This window comes from Nerophis lumbriciformis, linkage group LG11, assembly GCF_033978685.3.
Source record: "Nerophis lumbriciformis linkage group LG11, RoL_Nlum_v2.1, whole genome shotgun sequence".
In the NCBI taxonomy this organism is placed as follows: Eukaryota; Metazoa; Chordata; class Actinopteri; order Syngnathiformes; family Syngnathidae; genus Nerophis; species Nerophis lumbriciformis.
The window spans coordinates 45,835,127-45,861,068 of NC_084558.2; the positions used below are offsets into that span (position 1 = coordinate 45,835,127).

Sequence of the window (25,942 nt, forward strand, 5' to 3'; positions counted from 1 at the left end):
GATTTGAAAAATTCCAACACCAACCATTTCAACTCATTCAGACCATTCAAGTTTTATTTACCATTTTTAAAAAATGGTAAAAGAGACCAAAACATTTTTTTAATCATCCTTTAAGTCTGCAAGCAGCTATAAAATTATGAAATGAAATTGCTGAATAGACAATCCCCTTTTTTTCACCCTTTTTTCTAGCTACTACTCCTTCCACATTTTTCAACCCACTTCAACCATTCTACTGTCAAAACATTCCTCTTAATCAGGACAAAAAACGGAGCTGTTTTTTTAACTGGAAAAATCCCCCGGTTTTCCCCGAAATTCCAGGAATTCCGTAATACCATTTCTCAATTCAACATGTTACTATTTCAACGTTCCTCGACCGATTTGAAAAATTCCAACACCAACCATTTCAACTCATTCAGACCATTCAAGTTTTTTACCATTTTAAAAAAAAAAAGGGAAAAGACACCAAAACGCATCAATTACATTTGTTTTAATCATCCCCTTAAGTCTGCGAGCAGCTATAAAATTATGAAATGATATTGCTGAATAGACAATCCACTTTTTTTCACCCTTTTTTCTGACGACTACTCCTTTCACATTTTTCAACCCACTTCAACCATTCTACTGTCAAAACATTCCTCTTAATCAGGACAAAAAACAGAATTGTTTTTTTAACTGGAAAAATCCCCCGGTTTTCCCCGAAATTCCAGGAATTACGTAATACCATTTCTCAATTCAACATGTTACTATTTCAACGTTCTTCGACCGATTTGAAAAATTCCAACACCAACCATTTCAACTCATTCAGACCATTCAAGTTTTTTTTTACCATTTTTAAAAAAAAGGTAAAAGAGACCAAAACGTTTTTTAATCATCCTTTTAAGTCTGCGAGCAGCTATAAAATTATGAAATGAAATTGCTGAATAGACAATCCCCTTTTTTTCACCCTTTTTTCTGGCGACTACTCCTTCCACATTTTTCAACCCACTTCAACCATTCCACTGTCAAAACATTCCTCTTAATCAGGACAAAAAACTGAGTTGTTTTTTTAACTGGAAAAATCCCCCGGTTTTCCCCGAAATTCCAGGAATTCCGTAATACCATTTCTCAATTCAACATGTTACTATTTCAACGTTCCTCGACCGATTTGAAAAATTCCAACACCAACCATTTCAACTCATTCAGACCATTCAAGTTTTTTTTTACCATTTTTAAAAAAAGGTAAAAGAGACCAAAACGTTTTTTTAATCATCCTTTTAAGTCTGCGAGCAGCTATAAAATTATGAAATGAAATTGCTGAATAGACAATCCCCTTTTTTTGACCCTTTTTTCTGGCGACTACTCCTTCCACATTTTTCAACCCACTTCAACCATTCTATTGTCAAAGCATTCCTCTTAATCAGGACAAAAAAACGGAGCTGTTTTTTTTAACTGGAAAAATTCCCGGTTTTCCCGAAATTCCAGGAATTCTGTATTACCATTTCTCAATTCAACATGTTACTTCTTCAACATTCCTCGACAGATTTGAGAAATTCCAACACCAACCATTTCAACTCATTTTTACCATTCAAGTTTTTTTTTACCATATTTAAAAAAAGGTAAAAGAGACCAAAACGTTTTTTTAATCATCCTTTTAAATCTGCGAGCAGCTTTCCAATTATGAAATGAAATTGCTGAATAGACAATCCCCTTTTTTTCCCCCTTTTTTCTGGCGACTACTCCTTCCACATTTTTCAACCCACTTCAACCATTCTAGTGTCAAAACATGCCTCTTAACCAGGACAAAAAACTGAGTTATTTTTTTAACTGGAAAAATCCCCCGGTTTTCCCGAAATTCCAGGAATATTGGTAATACCATTTCTCAATTCAACTTGTTACTACTTCAACGTCCCTCGACCGATTTGAAAAATTCCAACACCAACCATTTCATTGACATTTTCTCCTCCCAGTATTGTGGGCGCTTTGATGATCAGCATATATTGTAGAGGTCACTTCCTAGCCGTACCACTGACACATACTTCACAGGAGCCAGGCGTGCCAATTTTTAATGTACATATATTTATCAAAGTCTTTCTCCAGCAGAACGTGACTTTTCAGTCACGTCCGTATCCTCTCTCCCCTCCTGCTCCCGGCCGCTTATTGTTAAAGACAACAGATGATTAGATTAACACATACCACCCTGTGAAATCGAATCACCTGCCAGCTGTGTCTTGCCCCCGTCTGATGGTGCTCTGTCCTCAGCACCATGGACAGAGGCGGTGACCTTTGCATCTCCCTTAACAAATATATATTGAATTTAATGAGAAGGTGGGTCCAAACTTTTGGCCTGTACAGTATGTCGATATGGTAATTTAGCGTGTGTACGCACGCTACAACAGCTTCTTTTTCCTGGCATAATCTGTAATAAAAACCTTGTTTTGCTCAGTTAGTGTAGCCACCCTGATGTTATTTAAAGAGTTGTGTCTGGTAAAACTGTTTGTATGTTCAAACTCGCCCTACTGGCCATGTGCTAGTGACGGTCTGGTCCGGCCCTGAACCTCATTGTTCCGCGCCGTTGACTGCTAACTATTCCTTTTTTCATATTCAATAAAGCAAGCGGCTGCATAGACGGCGTATTAGCAGGGGGGGGTAAGCATATGGCTAATACTAGCACAGCAGAGAGCTGGATTCATAATAAAACGGGCAATTTCACCTAAATCCCCCCTTTAGGGGTGGCTGGGAAAAAACTAAGGAGGGATTTGACGCCAGGCGGTGTGAGCTGTGATGCCGCCTTATCAGCTGAGTAATTTGCTCTTGTATAAACACGAATTACGCTATCTCAGCCCCCCCCTTTCCCCTTGACAGCCGACAGTCTCCTCATTAAGGCCTGTGTGAAATGAGATTAACTAAATTATGATCCAATCCCAGAGTACATCATCTCTCCCCGTGTCTATTTCCAGTGCACCCTCCTCCCCTCTACTGCTCCTCCTCCTCCCAGCTCATGCTTCTCCCGCCTGACCTTTTTCCCCTCCGTCTCGGCCCGGCAGGTTGCGACTGCAGCGGGAGATCGGACCGGTGCGTGTTGGACATGGAGCAGTACCGGCGCACGGGCAGCGGGGGGCGCTGTCTGGACTGCGGGGGCAATACGGACGGCGCCCACTGCGAGCGCTGCCGGGAGAACCACTACAGGAAGTCGCCCGGCGAGGCTTGCCTGCCCTGCGACTGCGACAGAGACGGTGAGCGCCGGCATTTTTGTTTTTGTGTCAATGCTGCAAAGGGACAAGCGGTAGAAAATAGATAGATGGATGGACGCTCCAAAGCATTCTTGTTCTTCTTCTCCAGATTTTGGCGCGCTCTACCTTCCACAATGTTCACCCGATTGAAACCGTTCTAACTTCAAACTGTTCAGCCTACTCGGGAATCGCTGGCTTTTCTTTGACAAATTCCAAAATTTCCCAGATTTTCCAGAATTCCAGGTTTTCCGGGACATTTTACCCATTTAAAATGAATTGGCCATTTTTCAAACTTCCACATTTTTCAACCTGTTCAACCTTCAACACATTCCACCCATCCTGGAAATTTCAAGTAAAAAAAAAAAAAATCCAGGAATTCCCAATTTATTTATTTTTTTTACCATTTTTAACAAAAACTCCCACTTTTCCCGAAATTCACAATTTTTCTGAAATTCCCATTTAAATGAATGGGACGTTCTTCAAAGTTCCACAATTCCCACATTTTTCATCTGATTCAAACGGTTCCAACTTCAAAATATTATAAAAAAAAATTCCTGGATTTCCGTAATTCCTTTTTTTTTTTTTTACATTTTCCCCATTTAAAATTAATTGGCCGTTTTTCAAACTTCCACCATTTCCACATTTTTCAACCTACTCAAACCATTCCACCTTCAACACAGTCCACCCATCCTGGAAATTTCAAGTAAAAAAAAAAATCAAGAAATTCCCAAAACTCCCTTTTTTTTTTCAAACCTTATAATACTCCTTCCACATTTTTCAACCCCACTTCAACAGTTCCACTGTCCAAACATTCCTCTTAATCCTCGATTAAAAGTTGTTTTTTGAACTCGAAAAATTCCCGGTTTTCCCGAAATTCCAGGAATTCCTTAATACCATGTCTCAATGAAAATGTTTTACTACTTCAACAGTCCTCGACCGATTTGAAAAATTCTATCACCAACCATTTCAATTCATTCAGACCATTCAAGTTTGTTTGTTTTTTTACCATTTTTAACAAAAATTCTCACTTTTCCCGAAATTCCCAATTTTTCTGAAATTCCCATTGAAATGAATTGGACGTTCTTCAAAGTTCCACAATTCCCACATTATTCATCTGATTCAAACGGTTCCAACTTCAAAATATTATTAAAAAAAATTCTTGGATTTCCCGTAATTCCTTTTTTTTTTTTTACTTTTTCCCCAATCAAAATTAATTGGCCGTTTTTCAAATATCCACCATTTCCACATTTTTCAACCTATTCAAACCATTCCACCTTCAACACAGTCCACCCATCCTGGAAATTTCAAGTAAAAAAAAAAAAAAAAATTCCAGGAATTCCCAAAACTCCCTTTTTTTCCCAAATCTTATAATACTCCTTCCACATTTTTCAACCATTCCACTGTCCAAACATTCCTCTTAATCCTCGATTAAAAGTTGTTTTTTGAAATCGAAAAATTCCCGGTTTTCTCGAAATTCCAGGAATTCCTTAATATCATGTCTCAATTAAAATGTTTTACTACTTCAACAGTCCTCGACCAATATGGAAAATTCTATCACCAACCATTTCAACTCATTCAGACCATTCAAAAAAATTTTTTACCATTTTTAACAACAATTTTCACTTTTTCTGAAATTCCTAATTTTTCTGAAATTCCCATTGAAATTATTGGGACGTTCTTCAAAGTTCCACAATCCCCACATTTTCCATCTGATTCAAACAGTTCCAATTTCAAAATATTATAAAAAAAAAAAATTCCTGGATTTCCCGTAATTCCTTTTTTTTTTTTTTTTTTTTACATTTTCCCCATTCAAAATTAATTGGCCGTTTTTCAAACTTCCACCATTTCCACATTTTTCAACCTATTCAAACCATTCCACCTTCAACACAATCTACCCATCCTGGAAATTTCAAGTAAAAAAAAAATTCCAGGAATTCCCAAAACTCCCTTTTTTTCAAACCTTATAATACTCCTTCCACATTTTTCAACCCACTTCAACCGTTCCACTGTCCAAACATTCTCCTTCTACACCATGCTGGAAATTCAAACTATCATATTTTCAAGTTAAAAAAATTCTAGGAATTCGAAAAACTCCCTTTTTTTCAAAACCTTTTTTTCACCCTTTTTTCTGGCGACTACTCCTTCCACATTTTTCAACCCACTTCAACCATTCTACTGCCAAAACATTCCTCTTAATCAGGACATAAAATTGAGGGGTTTTTTTAACTGGAAAAATTCTCGGTTTACCCGAAATTCCAGGAATTCCGTAATACCATTTTTCAATTCAACATGTTACTACTTCAACATTCCTCGACCGATTTGAAAAATTCCAACACAAATTCACAACATTCAAGTTGGTTTTTTTTACCTTTTTTTTTTTTTTAATTCCCGCTTTTCCCAAAATTCCCCAATTTTTGGGACATTATCATTTAAATCAATGGGACATTCTTTAAAGTTCCACAATTCCCACATTTTTCATCTGATTCAAACTGTTCCAACTTCAAAATATTCAGCCTGTTTGCGAATTGTGTGGTCTACTCCAACAATAAAAATAAAATAAAAATCCCCGATTTCCCATAATTCCTTTTTTTTTTCTTTTTTTTCTTTTTTTTCCTTTTTTCCCATTCAAAATGAATTGTCCATTTTTCAAACTTCCACCATTTCCACATTTTTCAACCTATTCAAACCATTCCACCTTCAACACATTCTACCCATCCTGGACATTTCAAGTAAAGAAAAAATTCCAGGAATTCCCAAAACACCCTTTTTTTCAAACCTTATAATACTCCTTCCACATTTTTCAACCCACTTCAACCGTTCAACTGTCCAAACATTCCTCTTAATCCTCGATTAAAAGTTGTTTTTTGAACTCGAAAAATTCCCGAAATTCCAGGAATTCCTTAATACCATGTCTCAATTAAAATGTTTTAATACTTCAACAGTCCTCGACCAATTTGAAAAATTCTATCACCAACCATTTCAATTCATTCAGACCATTCAAGATTTTTTTTACCATTTTTAACAAAAATTCTCACTTTTCCCGAAATTCCCAATTTTTCTGAAATTCCCATTGAATTGAATGGGACGTTCTTCAAAGTTCCACAATCCCCACATTTTTCATCTGATCCATCCATCCATCCATTTTCTACCGCTTATTCCCTTCGGGGTCGCGGGGGGCGCTGGAGCTTATCTCAGCTACAATCGGGCGGAAGGCGGGGTACACCCTGGACAAGTCGCCACCTCATCGCAGGGCCAACACAGATAGACAGACAACATTCACACTCACATCCACACACTAGGGCCAATTTAGTGTTGCCAATCAACTTATCCCCAGGTGCATGTCTTTGGAAGTGGGAGGAAGCCGGAGTACCCGGAGGGAACCCACGCAGTCACGGGGAGAACATGCAAACTCCACACAGAAAGATCCCGAGCCCGGGATTGAACCCAAGACTACTCAGGACCTTCGTATTGTGAGGCAGATGCACTAACCCCTCTGCCACCGTGAAGCCCTCATCATCTGATTCAAACAGTTCCTATTTCAAAATATTATAAAAAAAATTCCTGGATTTCCCGTAATTTTTTTTTTTTTTTTACATTTTCCCCATTCAAAATTAATTGGCTGTTTTTCAAACATCCACCATTTCCACATTTTTCAACCTATTCAAACCATTCCACCTTCAACCCATTCCACCGATGCTGGAAATTCAAACTATTATGTTTTTAAGTTAAAAAAAATTCCAGGAATTCCCAAAACTTTTTTTTTTTCACCCTTTTATTCTGGCGACTACTCCTACCACATTTTTCAACCCACTTCAACCGTTTTACTAAAAATTAAGTTGTTTTTTGAACTGGAAAAATTACCGGTTTTCCTGAAATTCCTGGAATTCCTTAATACCATTTCTCAATTAACAATGTTACTACGTCAACATTTCTCGACCGATTTGAAAAATTACAACACCAACCATTCAGAACATTCAAGTATTTTAACATTTCTCAAAAAATTCCCGCTTTACCCGAAATTCCCAAATGTCCATGAAATTCCCATTGAAATGAATGGGACATTTTCAAAGTCCAACACTTCCCACATTTTTCATCTGATTCAAACTGTTCCAACTCTAAAATATCTAGCCTGTTCAAAATTGTGTGCTCTCTTTAAACATGTTTTTTAAATTCCCGGATTTCCAAGAATTCCCAATTTCCAGAGACATTTTCCCCATTCAAAATGATTTGTCCATTTTTTAAACTTCCACAATTCCAACATTTTTCAACCGATTCAAACCATTCTACCTTCAACACATTCCACTCATCCTGGAAAATCAAACTATAATTTTTTCAAGCTCAAAAAAATTCCAGGAATTCCCAAAACTCCCTTTTTTTCTGCTGACTACTCCTTCCACATTTTTCAACCCACTTCAACCATTCTACTGCCAAAACATTCCTCTTAATCAGGACAAAAAACGGCGTTGTTTTTTTAACTGTAAAAATTCTCGGTTTTCCCAAAATTCCAGGAATTCTGTAATACCATTTCTCAATTCAACATGTTACTACTTCAACATTCCTCGACCGATTTGAAAAATTCCAACACCAACCATTTCAACTCATTCACAACATTCAAGTTTTTTTTTTACCTTTTTTTTTTAAATTCCCGCTTTTCCGGAAATTCCCCAATTTTTGGGACATTTTTATTTAAATCAATTGGACATTCTTCAAAGTTCAAAATTCCCACATTTTTCATCTGATTCAAACTGTTCCAATTTCAAAATATTCAGCCTGTTTGCGAATTGTGTGCTCTACTTCAACAATAAAAAAATAAAAAAAATCCCAGATTTCCCATAATTCCTTTTTTTTTTTTTTTTTTTTCATTTTTCCCATTCAAAATGAATTGTCCATTTTTCAAATTTCCACAACCGATTCAAACCATTCTACCTTCAACACATTCAACTCATCCTGGACATTCAAACTATGATTTTTACAAATTAAAAAAAATTCCAGGAATTCCCAGAATTCCCTTTTTTTCCAAACCTTTTATTTTTTTTCCTTTTTTCTGGCGACTACTTCTTCCACATTTTCCAACCCACTTCAACCACTGTCCAAACATTCCTCGTAATCAGGACAAAAAACAAAGTTGTTGTTTGAACTGGAAAAATTCCCGGTTTTCCCGAAATTCCTGGAATTCCTTAATACAATTTCTCAACTAAAAATGTTACTTCTTCAACATTTCTTGACCGATTTGAAAAATTCCAACACAAACCATTTCAACTCATTCAGAACATTCAAATATTTTAACATTCTCCTAAAAATTCCCACTTTTCCCGAAATTCCCATTGAAATGAATGGGACATTTTTCAAAGTTCCACAATTCCCACATGTTTCATCTGATTCAAGCTATTCCAACTCCAAATGATTCAGCCTGTTCAAAATTGTGTTCTCTCTTTCAACAATTAAAAAAAGATTGCCGTATTTTCAAGAATTTCCAGTTTTCAGGGACATTTTCCCCATTTAAAATGATTTGTCCATTTTTTAAACTTCCACAATTCCCACATTGTTTAACCGATTCAAACCATTCCACCTTAAACATATTCCACTTATCCTGCACATTCAAACTATAATTTCCTAGTTCAAAAAATTCCTACTTTTCCCGGAATTCCCAAATGTCCACGAAATTCCCATTGAAATGAATGGGGCTTTTTTCAAAGTTCCACAATTCCTACATTGTTCATCTGATTTAAACTGTTCCAACTCCCAAATATTCAACCTGTTTAGGAATTATGTGCTCTACTTCAAAAATTCTAAAAAAATTCCAGGATTTTCCATAATTCCTTTTTTTTTTCCTTTTTTTTTTTGTTTCCCCATTTTCCCCATTCAAAATTAATTGTCCAATTTTTCTAAACTTCCACAATTCCCACATTCTCCAACCGATTAAAACCATTCTACCTTCAACACATTCAACTCATCCTGGACATTCAAACTATTATTTTTCCACATTCAACAAATTTCCAGGAATTCCCGTTTTATGGTAAACCTATTTCCACCATTCTTAAGTTCGACTACTCCTTTCACATTTTTCAACCCATTTCAACCGTTCCACCGTCAAAACACTCCTCATATTCAGGACAAAAACCAAGTTGGTTAAGGAACTCGATAAATTCCCGGTTTTCCCGAAATTCCAGGAATTTCTCATTTAAAAACAGTTACTAATTTAACATGTCTTGGCAGATTTAAACAATTCCAACACCAACCAATTCAGCTCATTCAGGACATTCATGCTCCTAATAATTTAAAAAAAAAATCCCGCTTTTCCCAAAATTCCAGGAAAGTCCCATTGAAATTAATGGGACATTTTTCAAGTTGCACAATTCCCACATTTTTCAACCCATTCAAACCATTTCACCTTCAACACATTCAACTCATCCTGGACATTCAAACTACCATTTTTCCACATTCAACACATTTCCAGGAATTCTCGTTTTTTTGGTAATCTATTCCCACCCTTCTTAAGTTCGACTACTCCTTTCACATTTTCCAACCCACCGTCAAAACACTCCTCATACTCAGGACAAAAACCGAGTTGGTTAAGGAACTAGATAAATTCCAGGTTTTCCCGAAATTCCAGGAAGTTCCCATTGAAACTAATGGGACATTTTTCCAAGTTGCACAATTCCCACATTTTTCAACCCATTCAAACCATTCCACCTTCAACACATTCAACTCATCCTGGACATTCAAACTACCATTTTTCTACATTCAACAAATTTCCAGGAATTCCCGTTTTTTGGTAAACTATTTCCACCCTTCTTAAGTTCGACTACTCCTTTCACATTTTTCAACCCATTTCAACCGTTCCACCGTCAAAACACTCCTCATATTCAGGACAAAAACCAAGTTGGTTAAGGAACTAGATAAATTCCCGGTTTTCCCGAAATTCCAGGAATTTTTTAATTAAAAACTGTTACTAATTCAACGTCTCTTGACCGATTTAAACAATTCCAACACCAACCAATTCAGCTCATTCAGGACATGCATGCTCTTAATCATTTTCAAAGAAATCCCGCTTTTCCCAAAATTCCAGGAAGTTCCCATTGAAACTAATGGGCCATTTTTCCAAGTTGCACAATTCCCACATTTTTCAACCTATTCAAACCATTCCACCTTCAACACATTCAACTCATCCTGGACATTCAAACTACCATTTTTCCACATTCAACAAATTTTCAGGAATTCCCGTTTTTTGGTTAACCTATTTCCACCCTTCTTAAGTTCGACTACGACTTTCACATTTTTTAACCCATTTCAACCGTTCCACCGTCAAAACACTCCTCATATTCAGGACAAAAACCGAGTTAGTTAAAGAACTTGAAAAATTACCGTTTTCCCGAAATTCCAGGAATTTCTCAATTAAAAAATGTTACTAATTTAACATTTCTTGACCGATTTAAACAATTCCAACACCAACCAGTTCCGCTCATTAAAGGACATTCATGCTCCTAATAATTTTCCACATTCAACACATTTTCAGGAATTCCCGTTTTTTTGGTAACCTATTTCCACCCTCCTTAAGTTCGACTACTCCTTTCACATTTGTCAACCCATTCAAACCGTTCCAGCGTCAAACACTCCTCATATTCAGGACAAAAACCAAGTTGGTTAAGGAACTAGATAAATTCCCGGTTTTCCCGAAATTCCAGGAATTTTTTAATTAAAAACTGTTACTAATTCAACGTTTCTTGACCGATTTAAACAATTCCAACACCAACCAATTCAGCTCATTCAGGACATGCATGCTCTTAATCATTTTCAAAAAAATCCCGCTTTTCCCAAAATTCCAGGAAGTTCCCATTGAAACTAATGGGCCATTTTTTCAAGTTGCACAATTCCCACATTTTTCAACCTATTCAAACCATTCCACCTTCAACACATTCAACTAATCCTGGACATTTAAACTACCATTTTTCCACATTCAACAAATTACCAGGAATTCACGTTTTTTTTGTAATCTATTTCCACCCTTTTTAAGTTCGACTACTCCTTTCACATTTTCCAACCCACCGTCAAAACACTCCTCATATTCAGGACAAAAACCGAGTTGGTTAAGGAACTAGATAAATTCCCCGTTTTCCCGAAATTCCAGGAAGTTCCCATTGAAACTAATGGGACATTTTTCCAAGTTGCACAATTCCCACATTTTTCAACCTATTCAAACCATTCCACCTTCAACACATTCAACTCATCCTGGACATTCAAACTACCATTTTTCTACAATCAACACATTTTCAGAAATTCCGGTTTTTTTGGTAACCTATTTCCACCCTCCTTAAGTTCGACTACTCCTTTCACATTTGTCAACCCATTTAAACCGTTCCAGCGTCAAAACACTCCTCATAATCAGGACAAAAACCAAGTTGGTTAAGGAACTAGATAAATTCCCGGTTTTCCCGAAATTCCAGCAATTTTTAAATTACAAACTGTTACTAATTCAACGTTTCTTCACCGATTTAAACAATTCCAATACCAACCAATTCAGCTCATTCATGCTCCTAATACTTTTTTTTTTAAAATCCCGCTTTACCCAAAATTCCAGGAAATTCGCATTGAAACTAATGAGACATTTTTCCTAGTTGCACAATTCTCACATTTTTCCAACCATTCAAATCATTCCACCTTCAACACATTCAACTTATTCTGGACATTCAAACTACCATTTTTACACATTCAACACATTTCCAGGAATTCCCGTTTTTTTGGTAATCTATTTCCACCCTTCTTAAGTTCGACTACTCCTTTCACATTTTCCGACCCACCGTCAAAACACTCCTCATATTCAGGACAAAAACCGAATTGGTTAAGGAACTAGATAAATTCCCAGTTTTCCCGAAATTCCAGAAAGTTCCCATTGAAACTAATGGGACATTTTTCCAAGTTGCACAATTCCCACATTTTTCAACCAATTAAAACCATTCCACCTTCACACAATTTTTCTACATTCAACACATTTCCAGGAATTCCCATTTTTTTGGTAACCTATTTCCACCCTCCTTATGTTCGACTACTCCTTTCACATTTGTCAACCCATTTAAACCGTTCCAGCGTCAAAACACTCCTCATATTCAGGACAAAAACCAAGTTGGTTAAGGAAACTAGATAAATTCCCGGTTTTCCCGAAATTCCAGCAATTTTTAAATCAAAAACTGTTACTAATTCAACGTTTCTTGACCGATTTAAACAATTCCAACATCAACCAATTCAGCTCATTCAGGACATGCATGCTCTTAATCATTTTCAAAGAAATCCCGCTTTTCCCAAAATTCCAGGAAATTTCCATTGAAACTAATGGGACATTTTTCCAAGTTGCACAATTCCCACATTTTTCAACTTATTCAAACCATTCCACCTTCAACACATTCAACTCATCATGGACATTCAAACTACCATTTTTACACATTCAACAAATTTTCAGGAATTCCCGTTTTTTGGTAACCACTTTCCACCTTTCTTAAGTTAGACTACTCCTTTCACATTTTTCAACCCATTTCAACCGTTCCACCGTCAAAACACTCCTCATATTCAGGACAAAAACCAAGTTGGTTAAGGAACTAGATCATTTCCCGGTTTTCCCGAAATTCCAGGAATTTCTCAACCAAAAACAGTTACTAATTCAATATTTCTTGACCGATATAAACAATTCCAACATCAACCAATTCAGCTCATTCAGGACATTCATGCTCCTAATACTTTTATTTAAAAAAATCCCGCTTTTCCCAAAATTCCAGGAAATTCGCATTGAAACTAATGAGACATTTTTCCAAGTTGCACAATTCTCACATTTTTCCAACCATTCAAATCATTCCACCTTCAACACATTCAACTTATTCTGGACATTCAAACTACAATTATTCCACATTCAACACATTTCCAGAAATTCCCGTTTTTTTGGTAACCTATTTCCACCCTTCTTAAGTTCGACTACGACTTTCACATTTTTTAACCCATTTCAACCGTTCCGCCGTCAAAACACTCCTCATATTCAGGACAAAAACCGAGTTGGTTAAGGAACTAGATAAATTCCCGGTTTTCCCGAAATTCCAGGAATTTCTCAATCAAAAACAGTTACTAATTCAACCTTTCTTGACCGATTTAAACAATTCCAACACCAACCCATTCAGCTCATTCAGGATATTCATGCTCGTAATCTTTTTTTTTTTAAATCCCGCTTTTCCCAAAATTCCCAAATTTCCTGGACGTCCCATTGAAATGAATGGGACATTTTTCTAAGTTGCACAATTCCCACATTTTTCAACCCATTGAAACCATTCCAACATCAACACATTCCACTCAGCCTGGACATTACAACTAACACTTTCCCAAGTTCCAAACCAAATCCCGTTTTTTTCTAGAAATTCAAACTCTTCAACATTCAAACAGTTCCAACATTCAAACTATTCATCTATTCATACTACATTCTGTCAGCATTTCACTTCAACTCCAGCATTGGAGCATTCACACGCAATTTCTTCAAGAATTGCCTCTTCTAGTCTCGTTTTGATGTCTTATTTTGCAAATTGCTGCGTCGTGGGAATAAAGATGCGTCTGAACACACACCCGCACACACAGAGAGAGAGAGAGAGAGAGTATGTTTCCAATCTCCCTCCTAAATGGCGTGAGGTGATTGCACGGGGGCTTCGACAGTCCTTCCTATCGATCAAATGTGATAACAGACTCCATCCGGCTCGCCTTCTTCGCCGGGCCGCAATGCCCCAGTCGCTCCTTTCTCTCCATTAACCCGAGCGGCGGCGTGTCGGATCATTTCCCGCCCGCCCAGCCTGCTGTTGCCCTAACACGAATCCAATAGCGGGTGTTGTGTTGTTCCCATTTATTAAAGAACTATTGATCCCTCACAGCCTTATGAGCTGTCATTTCATGTCCTTTTATGTCTCTGCCCGCCTGTAACCCCGCCCGTCTTCCGCCTCAGGCTCGGCCAGTCTCCAGTGTGACGGCGAGGGCCGCTGCGTATGTGCCGGCGGCGTAACGGGGGACAAGTGCGACATCTGTCAAGATGGCTTCCACTCGCTCGGCCCCGGTGGCTGCAGGTGAGCGGCTCCTCGATGAGCTTCCCAGGAAGTGATGATGCTTGTTTTGTCCCACCAATGATTTCTGGCGCACATCAGATAAATGAATGCACTTTAACTCTCCTACTAAATGTATTCATCCTTTCAATTTTGACAGAATTATTACAAAACCCAAACTAGGGACAATTTTCACCTTGCCAGCAAACAAAACTCTGGGGTCTTAACTAGTGACTTACATAACTGAGGCGTTCCTCAAGGCACCCCATTAAGTACTCACCTTTTTGGTACGTACAAATACTTTTCGTAATGTGATTTATGTACTGTACCTTGAAAATCAACTTTTACATTGAAAACTAGTTTTTGCCTTGAAAATGTTACTTTTATCTTGAAAATCAGTTTTTACCTTGAAAATTAGATTTTGCCTTGAAAATCAACTTTTACCTTGAAAATCAGTTTTTGCCCTAAATATCAACTTTTACCTTGAAAATCAACTTTTACCTTGGAAATCAGTTTTTGCCTTGAAAATATAACTTTTACCTTGCAAATCAGTATTTACCTTGAAAATCAGTTTTTGCCTTGAATATCAACTTTTACCTTGAAAATTAGTTTTTACCTTGAAAATCAGTTTTTGCCTTGAAAATCAACTTTTACCTTGAAAATCAACTTTTACCTTGAAAATCAGTTTTTGCCTTGAAAATCCACTTTTACCTTAAAAGTCAGTTTTTGCCTTGAAAATTTAATTTTTACCTTGAAAATCAGTTTTTGTCTTGAAAATTTAATGTTTACCTTGACAATCAGTTTTTGCCTTGAAAATTTAACTTCTACCTTGAAAATCATTTTTTGCCTTGAAAATCTGTTTTTACCTTGAAAATCAGTTTTTGCCTTGAAAATCTACTTTTAGCCTTGAAAATCTACTTTTATCTTGAAAATATTTTTTTGCCTTGAAAATTTAACTTAAACCTTGAAAATCAGTTATTACCTTGAAAATCAGTTGTTCCCCTCAAAATCAACTTTTACCTTGAAAATCAGTTTTTGCCATGAAAATCAGTTTTTACCTTGAAAATCAGTTTTTACCTTGAAAATCAGTTTTTGCCTTGGAAATCAGTTTTTACCTTGAAAATCAGTTTTTGCCTTGAATATCAACTTTTACCTTGAAAATCAGCTTTTGCCTTGAAAATTTTAACTTTTACCTTGAAAATCAGCTTTTGCCTTGAAAATTTTAACTTTTACCTTGAAAATCAGTTTTTGCCTTGAAAATTTAACTTTTACCGTGAAAATCAGTTTTTACCTTGAAAATCAACTTTTTACCTTGAAAATTAGATTTAGCCTTGAAAATCAACTTTTACCTTGAAAATCAGTTTTTGCCTTGAAAATTTAACTTTTACCTTGAAAATCAACTTTTACCTTGAAAATCAGTGTTTGCCTTGAAAATGTATCTTTTACCTTGAAAATCAACTATTACCTTGAAAATCAGTTTTTGCCTTGAAAATTTAACTTTTACCGTGAAAATCAATGTTTACTTTGAAAATCAGTGTTTGCCTTGAAAATCAACTTTTACCTTGAAAATCAGTTTTTGCCTTGAAAATCTACTTTTACCTTGAAAATCAGTTTTTGCCTTGAAAATCCACTTTTACCTTGAAAATCCACTTTTACCTTGAAAATCAACTTTTACTTTGGAAAGTCAGTTTTTACCTTGAAAATCAGTTTTTCCCTTGAAAATCAACTTTTACCTTGAAAATCAACGTTTACCTTGAAAATCAGTTTTTACTTTGAAAATCAGTTTTTACCTTGAAAATCAACTTTTACCTTGAAAATCAGTTTTTACCTTGAAAATCAGTTTTTACCTTGAAAATCAACTTTTTACCTTGAAAATTAGATTTAGCCTTGAAAATCAACTTTTACCTTGAAAATCAGATTTTGCCTTGAATATCAACTTTTACCTTGAAAATCAGTTTTTGCCTTGAAAATTTAACTTTTACCTTGAAAATCAACTTTTACCTTGAAAATCAGTGTTTGCCTTGAAAATGTATCTTTTACCTTGAAAATCAACTATTACCTTGAAAATCAGTTTTTGCCTTGAAAATTTAACTTTTACCGTGAAAATCAGTGTTTACCTTGAAAATCAGTTTTTACCTTGAAAATCAGTTTTTGCCTTGAAAATCAACTTTTACCTTGAAAATCAGTTTTTGCCTTGAAAATCAACTTTTACCTTGAAAATCAGTTTTTGCCTTGAAAATCAACTTTTACCTTGAAAATCAGTTTTTACATTGAAAATCAGTTTTTACCTTGAAAATCTATTTTTGCCTTGAAAATCATTTTTTGCCTTGAAAATGTAACTTTAACCTTAAAAATCATTTTTTACCTTGAAAATTTAACTTTAACCTTGAAAATCAGTTTTTACCTTGAAAATCAGTTTTTGCCTTGAAAATCAACTTTTGCCTTGAAAATCATTTTTTGCCTTGAAAATTTAACTTTAACCTTGAAAATCTACTTTTACCGTAAAAATTAGTTTTTACCTTGAAAATAAGTTTTTGCCTTGAAAATACACTTTTACCTTGAAAATACACTTTTACCTTAAAAATCAGTTTTTGCGTTGAAAATACACTTTTACCTTGAAAACCAACGTTTACCTTGGAAAATCTTTTTTTACCTTGAAAATCAGTTTTTCCCTTGAAAATCAACTTTTACCTTGAAAATAACTTTTGCCATGAAAAACAGTTTTTACCTTGAAAATCAGTTTTTACCTTGAAAATCTGTTTTTGCCTTGAAAATCTACTTTTGCCTTGAAAATCTACTTTTACCTTGAAAATCATTTTTTGCCTTGAAAATTTAACTTCAACCTTGAAAATCATTTTTTGCCTTGAAAATTTAACCCTAACCTTGAAAATCAGTTTTTACCTTGAAAATCAGTTTTTACCTTGAAAATCAGTTTTGCCTTGAAAATCAACTTTTACCTTGAAAATCAGTTTTTGCCTTGAAAATACACTTTTACCTTGAAAATCACTTTTTGCCTTGAAAAGGCCCAAACTCTTCACTTTTCTTATAATAAAGTTGATTTTGGAATATTTAGGAGCGAGGAAATTTCATGACTGGATTTGTTGCACAAGTGGCATCCTATGACAGTTTCACGCTGGAAATCACTGAAAGCGGCCCATTCTTTCACAAATGTTTGTAGAAACAGTCTCCATGCCTAAGTGCTTGATTTTATACACCTGTGGCCGGGCCAAGTGATTAGGACACCTGATTCTCATCATTTGGATGGGTGGCCAAATACTTTTGGCCATATAGTGTAACATGTAATGGTGGTTCTTTGGTCCAAATGTTGCATAGATGATGTTTTACCGACCATCTTCACTTTCTGACCGTCTCTTCAGAATGTGCCGTTTTGAGTTCATTCACGGGGCTCCACTTCTCCTTGCCGTCTTTGTTGCACCGGCAGTTTTTTAGCCCTTCCATAGCGAGTCTACTGACAGATATCAGTTAGAACTTGATGCTACTCTATATTAGAAATGGCAAGAGTGGAGGATGAATGCTCCCACAACAAGAGGATAGAGGAATAAGAAGGAGCTTATTGACTACAATGGCGGGCGCGTGCAAATTTTGGAGACTTATGCAGATCCCAAATACACATCAACAGGTACCAATAGGTAAGAAAAGTTGTTTTTGCGTAATATTGCGAAACAAAACGCCAGATAATATGTCTGCTAATAGGTGCCATAATAATGTTGAAGCACAGTACGTCTGACTGCAGTACCCACAATGCTTTGTTTTCTATCAAGCGGCGTGGCTATGTAGCTCACCAAAGTCGTGCTAAATTATTTAAACCGACTTTCGAGCGTCGTGGGTAATGTTCTATATTCTCATTGAAACATCAAAGTTGTGGCGTTGCATTCTTACGGGTACTTGCTACCGTCATTTATTGAACAGGCCTCAACCTGCAGTCCACATCGGCCTCGTATGTGCGACTGCCATCTACTGGTTAGTAGATGGCAGTCGTACACCATGTACCACGTAACCGTATGCTCGGCACACAGTGGATTGTTGGGAAAATGAAAGGATTTTAAGTGCGCCTTATGGTCCAAAAAAATATAGTAACTAAGGTTGTTTACTTTCAATGCAGTCAGTGGTCATTTGTTCAACTGTTTTAGTAATACAACAACCACTGGACACATGATGGCATCACCAGACCATCAATCAATCAATCAATGTTTATTTATATAGCCATAAATCACCAGTGTCTCACAGGGCAGATCCCACACATCAGGGCAAGGAAAAACTCAACCTAATGGGACAATGAGAAACCTTGGAGGGGACCGCAGATGTGGGGACTCCCCCTCCTGGGTGAGCGGTGCAATGGACGTCGAGTGGATCTAGCATAATGTTGTGAGAGTCCAGTTCATAGTGGATCTAACATAATAGTGTGAGAGTCCAGTCCATAGTGGATCTAACATAATAGTGTGAGAGTCCAGTCCATAGTGGATCTAGCATAATGTTGTGAGAGTCCAGTTCATAGTGGATCTAACATAATAGTGTGAGAGTCCAGTCCATAGTGGATCTAACATAATAGTGTGAGAGTCCAGTCCATAGTGGATCTAACATAATAGTGAGAGTCCAGTCCATAGTGGATCTAACATAATATTGTGAGAGTCCAGTCCATAGTTGATCTAACATACCGTATTTTCCGCACTATTAGCCGCACCTAAAAACCACAAATTTACTCAAAAGCTGACAGTGCGGCTTTTAACCCGGTGCGCCTTATATATGGATTAATATTACGATTCATTTTCATAAGGTTTCGATCTCGCAACTACGCTAAACAGCCGCCATCTTTTTTCCGGGTAGAACAGGAAGCGCTTCTTCTTCTACGCAAGCAACCGCCAAGGTAAGCACCCGCCCCCATAGAACAGGAAGCGCTTCTTCTTCTACTGTAAGCAACCACCCGCCCCCGGAAGAAGAAGAAGCGCGCGGATTTTCGTTTCATTTCCTTTGTGTGTTTACATCTGTAAAGACCAGACCACAAAATGGCTCCTACTAAGCGACACGCGTATAACGCAGAATTTAAACTTAAGGCAATAAGTCATGCCGAAGAACACGGAAATAGAGCAGCAGCAAGAGAATATAACATAAATGAATCAATGGTGCGTAGGTGGAGGAAGCAAGAAGATGACCTGCGCCAGGTAAAGAAGACAAAACAGAGTTTCCGAGGGAACAAAGCAAGATGGCTACTGTTGGAGGACAAACTCGAACAGTGGGTTGTTGAGCAGAGAGCAGCAAGCAGAAGTGTCAGCACCATCACTATTCGAATGAAGGCAACAGCGCTAGCAAGCGAACTTCACCTGGATGATTTTAAAGGTGGTGCTTCTTGGTGTTTCCGGTTCATGAAAAGACGCAATCTCTCCATCCGCACACGGACCACTATTTCACAGCAACTGCCTAAAGACTTTCAAGAAAAGCTGGCTACTTTCCGTGCATATTGTAAAAACAAGATAGCTGAAAAAAAGATCCGGCCAGAGAACATTATCAACATGGACGAGGTTCCACTGACTTTTGATATTCCTGTGAACCGCACTGTGGATACAACGGGAGCACATACGGTGAATATTCGCACCACAGGGAATGAGAAGTCATCCCTCACTGTGGTTTTAGCTTGCCATGCTAATGGCCAGAAACTTCCACCCATGGTGATATTCAAAAGGAAGACCTTGCCAAAACCTTTCCAGCCGGCGTCATCATAAAAGCTAACTCGAAGGGATGGATGGATGAAGAAAAGATGAGCGAGTGGTTAAGGGAAGTTTACGCGAAGAGGCCGGGTGGCTTTTTTCACACAGCTCCGTCCATGTTGATATACGACTCTATGCGCGCCCACATCACAGATGGTGTCAAAAAACAAGTGAAGCACACAAATACAACACTCGCCGTCATTCCGGGTGGATTAACCAAAGAACTCCAACCGCTGGATATTGGTGTCAACAGGGCATTCAAATCACGACTGCGAACGGCGTGGGAACAATGGATGACCGAAGGCGAACACACCTTCACTAAGACAGGCAGACAGCGCCGGACGACATACGCCAACATCTGCCAGTGGATCGTAAATGCCTGGGCAGATATTTCGGTCACAACTGTGGTCCGAGCTTTCCGGAAGGCAGGATTCACAGAACTGCTGGACAACAGTGACACTGACTCCGATGACTTCGATGAGACGGAACCGGCCATTTTGGATCCCACATTTGCCCAACTTTTCAATTCGGACACCGAAGGAGAATAATTCGAGGGATTTACGAATGAAGAATAACTTCAGAAAGTGAGCGTTATGTTTATTTTGTGTGTTGTGACATTAACGTTCGAGCAACATTATGTTGCTATTGCTCTGCACTATTTTGAATTTTACTATGTTTGTGATTGCACATTTGCGTACATTTTGGGAGTGAACAGAGTTGTTAGAACGCTGGTTTTTAATATATTATTAAAGTTTGACTGACCTATCTGACTGTTTTTTTGACATTCCTTTAGCGCAGTTAGATGCGGCTTACAACACGGGGCGGCTTATAGGTGGACAAAGTTTTGAAATATGCCGTTCATTGAAGGCGCGGCTTATAACCCAGGGCGGCTTATGGTGCGGAAAATACGGTAATAGTGTGAGAGTCCAGTCCATAGTGGATCTAACATAATAGTGAGAGTCCAGTCCATAGTGGATCTAACACAATAGTGTGAGAGTCCAGTCCATAGTGGATCTAACATAATAGTGAGAGTCCAGTCCATAGTGGATCTAACACAATAGTGTGAGAGTCCAGTCCATAGTGGATCTAACGTAATAGTGAGAGTCCAGTCCATAGTGGATCTAACATAATAGTGTGAGAGTCCAGTCCATAGTGGATCTAATATAATAGTGTGAGTCCAGTCCATAGTGGATCTAGTTAATATTGTGAGAGTCCAGTCCATAGTGGATCTAACATAATAGTGTGAGAGTTCAGTCCATAGTGGATCTAACATAATAGTGTGAGAGTCCAGTCCAAAGTAGATCTAACATAATAGTGAGAGTCCAGTCCATAGTGGATCTAGCATAATATTGTAAGAGTCCAGTCCATAGTGGATCTAACATAATAGTATGAGAGTCCAGTCCATAGTGGATCTAACATAATAGTGTGAGAGTCCAGTCCATAGTGGATCTAGCATAATAGTGAGAGTCCAGTCCATAGTGGATCTAACATAATATTGTGAGAGTCCAGTCCATAGTGGATCTAACATAATAGTGTGAGAGTCCAGTCCATAGTGGGTCTAACATAATATTGTGAGAGTCCAGTTCATAGTGGATCTAACATAATCAATCAATCAATCAATCAATCTTTATTTATATAGCCCTAAATCACAAGTGTCTCAAAGGGCTGCACAAGCCACAACGACATCCTCGGTACAAAGCCCACATACGGGCAAGGAAAACTCACCCCAGTGGGACGTCGATGTGAATGACTATGAGAAACCTTGGAGAGGACCGCATATGTGGGTAACCCCCCCCCCTCTAGGGGAGACCGAAAGCAATGGATGTCGAGTGGGTCTGACATAATATTGTGAGAGTCCAGTCCATAGTGGATCCAACATAATAGTAAGAGTCCAGTCCATAGTGGGGCCAGCAGGAAACCATCCCGAGCGGAGACGGGTCAGCAGCGTAGAGATGTTCCCAGCCGATGCACAGGCAAGCGGTCCACCCCGGGTCCCGACTCTGGACAGCCAGCACTTCATCCATGGCCACCGGACCTGTGCCCCCCCCCCCCCCCCCCCCCCCCCTCAAGGAAAAGGGGAGCAGAGGAGAAAAGAAAAGAAACGGCAGATCAACTGGTCTAACAGGGGGGCTATTTAAAGGCTAGAGTATACAAATGAGTTTTAAGATGGGACTTAAATGCTTCTACTGAGGTAGCATCTCTAACTGTTACCGGGAGGGCATTCCATAGTACTGGAGCCCGAATAGAAAACGCTCTATAGCCCGCAGACTTTTTTTGGGCTCTGGGAATCACTAATAAGCCGGAGTTCTTTGAACGCAGATTTCTTGCCGGGACATATGGTACAATGCAATCGACAAGATAGGCTGGAGCTAGACCGTGTAGTATTTTATACGTAAGTAGTAAAACCTTAAAGTCACATCTTAAGTGCACAGGAAGCCAGTGCAGGTGAGCCAGTATAGGCGTAATATGATCAAACTTTCTTGTTCTTGTCAAAAGTCTAGCAGCCGCATTTTGTACCAACTGTAATTTTTTAATGCTAGACATAGGGAGACCCGAAAATAATACGTTACAGTAGTCGAGACGAAACGTAACGAACGCATGAATAATGATCTCAGCGTCGCTAGTGGATAAAATAGAACGAATTTTAGCGATATTACGGAGATGGAAGAAGGCCGTTTTAGTAACACTCTGAATGTGTGACTCAAAGGAGAGAGTTGGGTCGAAAATAATACCCAGATTCTTTATTGATTCGCCTTGTGTAATTGTTTGGTTGTCAAATGTTAAGGTGGTATTATTAAATAAATGTCGGTGTTTAGCAGGACCGATAATCAGCATTTCCGTTTTCTTGGCGTTGAGTTGCAAGAAGTTAGCGGACATCCATTGTTTAATTTCATTAAGACACGCCTCCAGCTGACTACAATCCGGCGTGTTGGTCAGCTTTAGGGGCATGTAGAGTTGGGTGTCATCAGCATAACAATGAAAGCTAACACCGTATTTGCGTATGATGTCGCCTAGCGGCAGCATGTAAATACTGAAGAGTGCAGGGCCAAGAACCGAACCCTGAGGAACTCCGCACGTTACCTTAACATAGTCCGAGGTCACATTATTATGGGAGACGCATTGCATCCTGTCAGTAAGATAAGAGTTAAACCACGACAAAGCTAAGTCTGACATACCAATACGTGTTTTGATACGCTCTAATAAAATATTATGATCGACGGTATCGAAAGCAGCGCTAAGATCAAGAAGCAGCAACATAGATGACGCATCAGAATCCATCGTTAGCAGTAGATCATTAGTCATTTTTGCGAGGGCTGTCTCCGTAGAGTGATTTGCCCTGAAACCGGATTGAAAAGGTTCACAGAGATTGTTAGACACTAAGTGTTCATTTAGCTGCTGTGCGACAATTTTTTCAAGGATTTTCGAAATAAAGGGAAGGTGGGACACCGGTCGGTAGTTTACCATGAGGTCAGGATCGAGGTTAGGTCTTTTGAGCAGAGGATGAATAACCGCTTTCTTGAATGCTAGGGGAACAGTGCCAGAGGAAAGTGATAAGTTTATAATATTTAGCACTGATGGACCTAATAATACAAAAAGCTCCTTGATAAGTTTCCCAGGAAGTGGGTCAAGTAAACATGTTGTTTGTTTTATCCCACTTACACGCTGTAATAGTTCCTCTAATGTTATTTCATCAAAAAGAGAGAGACTATTTTGTATTGCAGTATCCGTCATAGATACAGTTGTATCTGTGTTCATAGAACCCAGTTGTAGCTGGGATGCGTTGTCTTTAATCTCCTTTCTAATGAGTTCAATTTTCTTATTAAAGAAATTCATAAAGTCATCTGCCGAGTGGGTGGAGCTATTGGGAGGAGTCCCTTGTTGGGTTAGCGATGCTACTGTACTAAACAAACATTTAGGGTCGTTTTTGTTGAGGCGGATGAGATTTGAGTAATATTTAGTTTTAGCTAAGGTAAGCATGCGTTTATACGATATTAAACTATCACTCCATGCTTGATGGAAAACCTCAAGCTTGGTCGCGCGCCATTTGCGTTCCAACTTTCTACATGATAATTTATGAGCTCTGGTTTCCTCTGTAAACCATGGGGTGCGCCTTTTAGGGGCCCTTTTTTGTTTTAGCGGTGCTATACTATCAATGGTTTTGCGCAGGGCATTGTCAAAGTTGTTAGTGAGGTTATCAATAGAGCCGACATAATTTGGGAATGGTGCCATTACCGAAGGCAGTAGGTCAGCAAGAGTCATTGTTGTGGCGGCATTAATGTTGCGGCTGCTATAGCAGTTATTATTATTATTAGTTTGTTGACAATGAGTCAGAACTTCGAATTTTATAAGGTAATGATCGGACATTACTTTAGTATACGGGAGTACCATAACTTTGGAGGTGGTGACACCCCTGACCAGCACTAGATCTATCGTATTGCCGTTGCGATGCGTAGGTTCATTTATTATTTGTGTAAGACCACAGCTATCAATTATAGTCTGGAGCGCCACGCACTGAGGGTCCGATGGGGTATTCATATGGATATTAAAGTCCCCCATTATGATTATATTGTCTGCGTGCGTCACTAGATCAGCAACGAACTCTGAGAATTCATTAATAAAGTCCGAGTAGGGCCCTGGGGGGCGGTAGATAACAGCCATATCGAGAGGCAGCGGTGCGACAGACCTCATAGTAAGCACCTCAAACGATTTGTATTTATTATTTAGGTTAGGGGTAAGGTTAAAGTTTTCATTATATATTAGTGCGACCCCCCCACCCCTTTTAAGGGGACGGGCAATATGCGCATTCGTATAGTTAGGAGGAGATGCCTCATTTAGCGCAAAAAAATCGTCTGGTTTGAGCCAGGTTTCGCTAAGACCAATGACGTTAAGATTGTTGTCTCTAATGACCTCATTAACTAATAACGTTTTGGGAGACAATGATCTTATGTTTAAAAAGCCCATATTATAAGTATTGGGCTGTTTTGACGAGTTTTTGTTTAAATTATCCGTAGTAGAAATATTAATAATGTTGCGTTTATTATACGTAGTGCACTTTAAATAGTTTCGACCATATCTAGGAATTGATACGACGGGAATTTTCAGATTGTTTGCTTGATGCTGCGATCGACTGAACGCATCATGATTTGCCACCTCAGTAGAATGCATATCTACCCCGGACACATTCACAACAGAAAACACATTATGTGAGTTGTGTGTTATTCTAAGAAAATTGCTATGCGTACAGGAATTATCCAGCCTGGTGCTGGCTAGTTCTAGCTTAACTGACTCCTCACCCGGACTAGCAGGCTCTATAATTGCCTGTGACCGGGCTTGCTCTAGTGTAGTTAGTCAAATGTGACTTAAACAGTAGTCTATATTCTTAGACAGGATGATGGCGCCTTCCTGGTTAGGGTGAAGGCCGTCCCTCATCAGCAAGCCTGGTTTGCCCCAGAAAGAGGGCCAATTATCAATAAACGTTAGTCCCTGTTGTCTACAGAAGCTAGCCAGCCACTTGTTAAGCGAGACTAATCTGCTATATCTCTCATCATTGCCTCTCGCAGGCAGGGGGCCAGAGACAATTACTCGATGCCTGGACATCTTTCTAGCGAGATCACAAGTCCTGGCTATGTTTCTCTTTGTAATCTCTGACTGTCTCATTCTAGTGTCATTGGAGCCAACGTGTACAACTATATTCGCATAACTAGTGGTGCCATTAGCCTGTCGTACGTGTTTACTAGGCCTGTTGCGAGTTAGCTCCCTAAGATTAGCCTCAATGTCAGGTGCTCGGGCCCCCGGGATGCACTTAATTGTGGCTGGTTTGCTAAGCTTTATGTTTCGGGTGATGGAGTCCCCTATGACTAAGGTGTGGTGCCCGGTAGACTGGGGTGTAGGACTAGCTAAAGAGCTAAATCTATTATGCGTCTCAACCGGTACACCGTAGCTTGTAGGC

General features: G+C 38.4%; 1 protein-coding gene across 1 annotated transcript in view; it reads left to right on the forward strand.

Annotated features, from left to right (window-relative positions):
* lamc3 (laminin, gamma 3) overlaps positions 1-25,942 on the forward strand; it is a 318,369-nt gene that overhangs the window by 126,202 nt on the left and 166,225 nt on the right. Inside the window, exons 5-6 of the mRNA XM_061966493.1 lie at positions 3,024-3,212; positions 14,176-14,293. Coding sequence (XP_061822477.1) covers positions 3,024-3,212; positions 14,176-14,293 — 307 coding nt within the window. The remainder of the gene's footprint in view (positions 1-3,023; positions 3,213-14,175; positions 14,294-25,942) is intronic.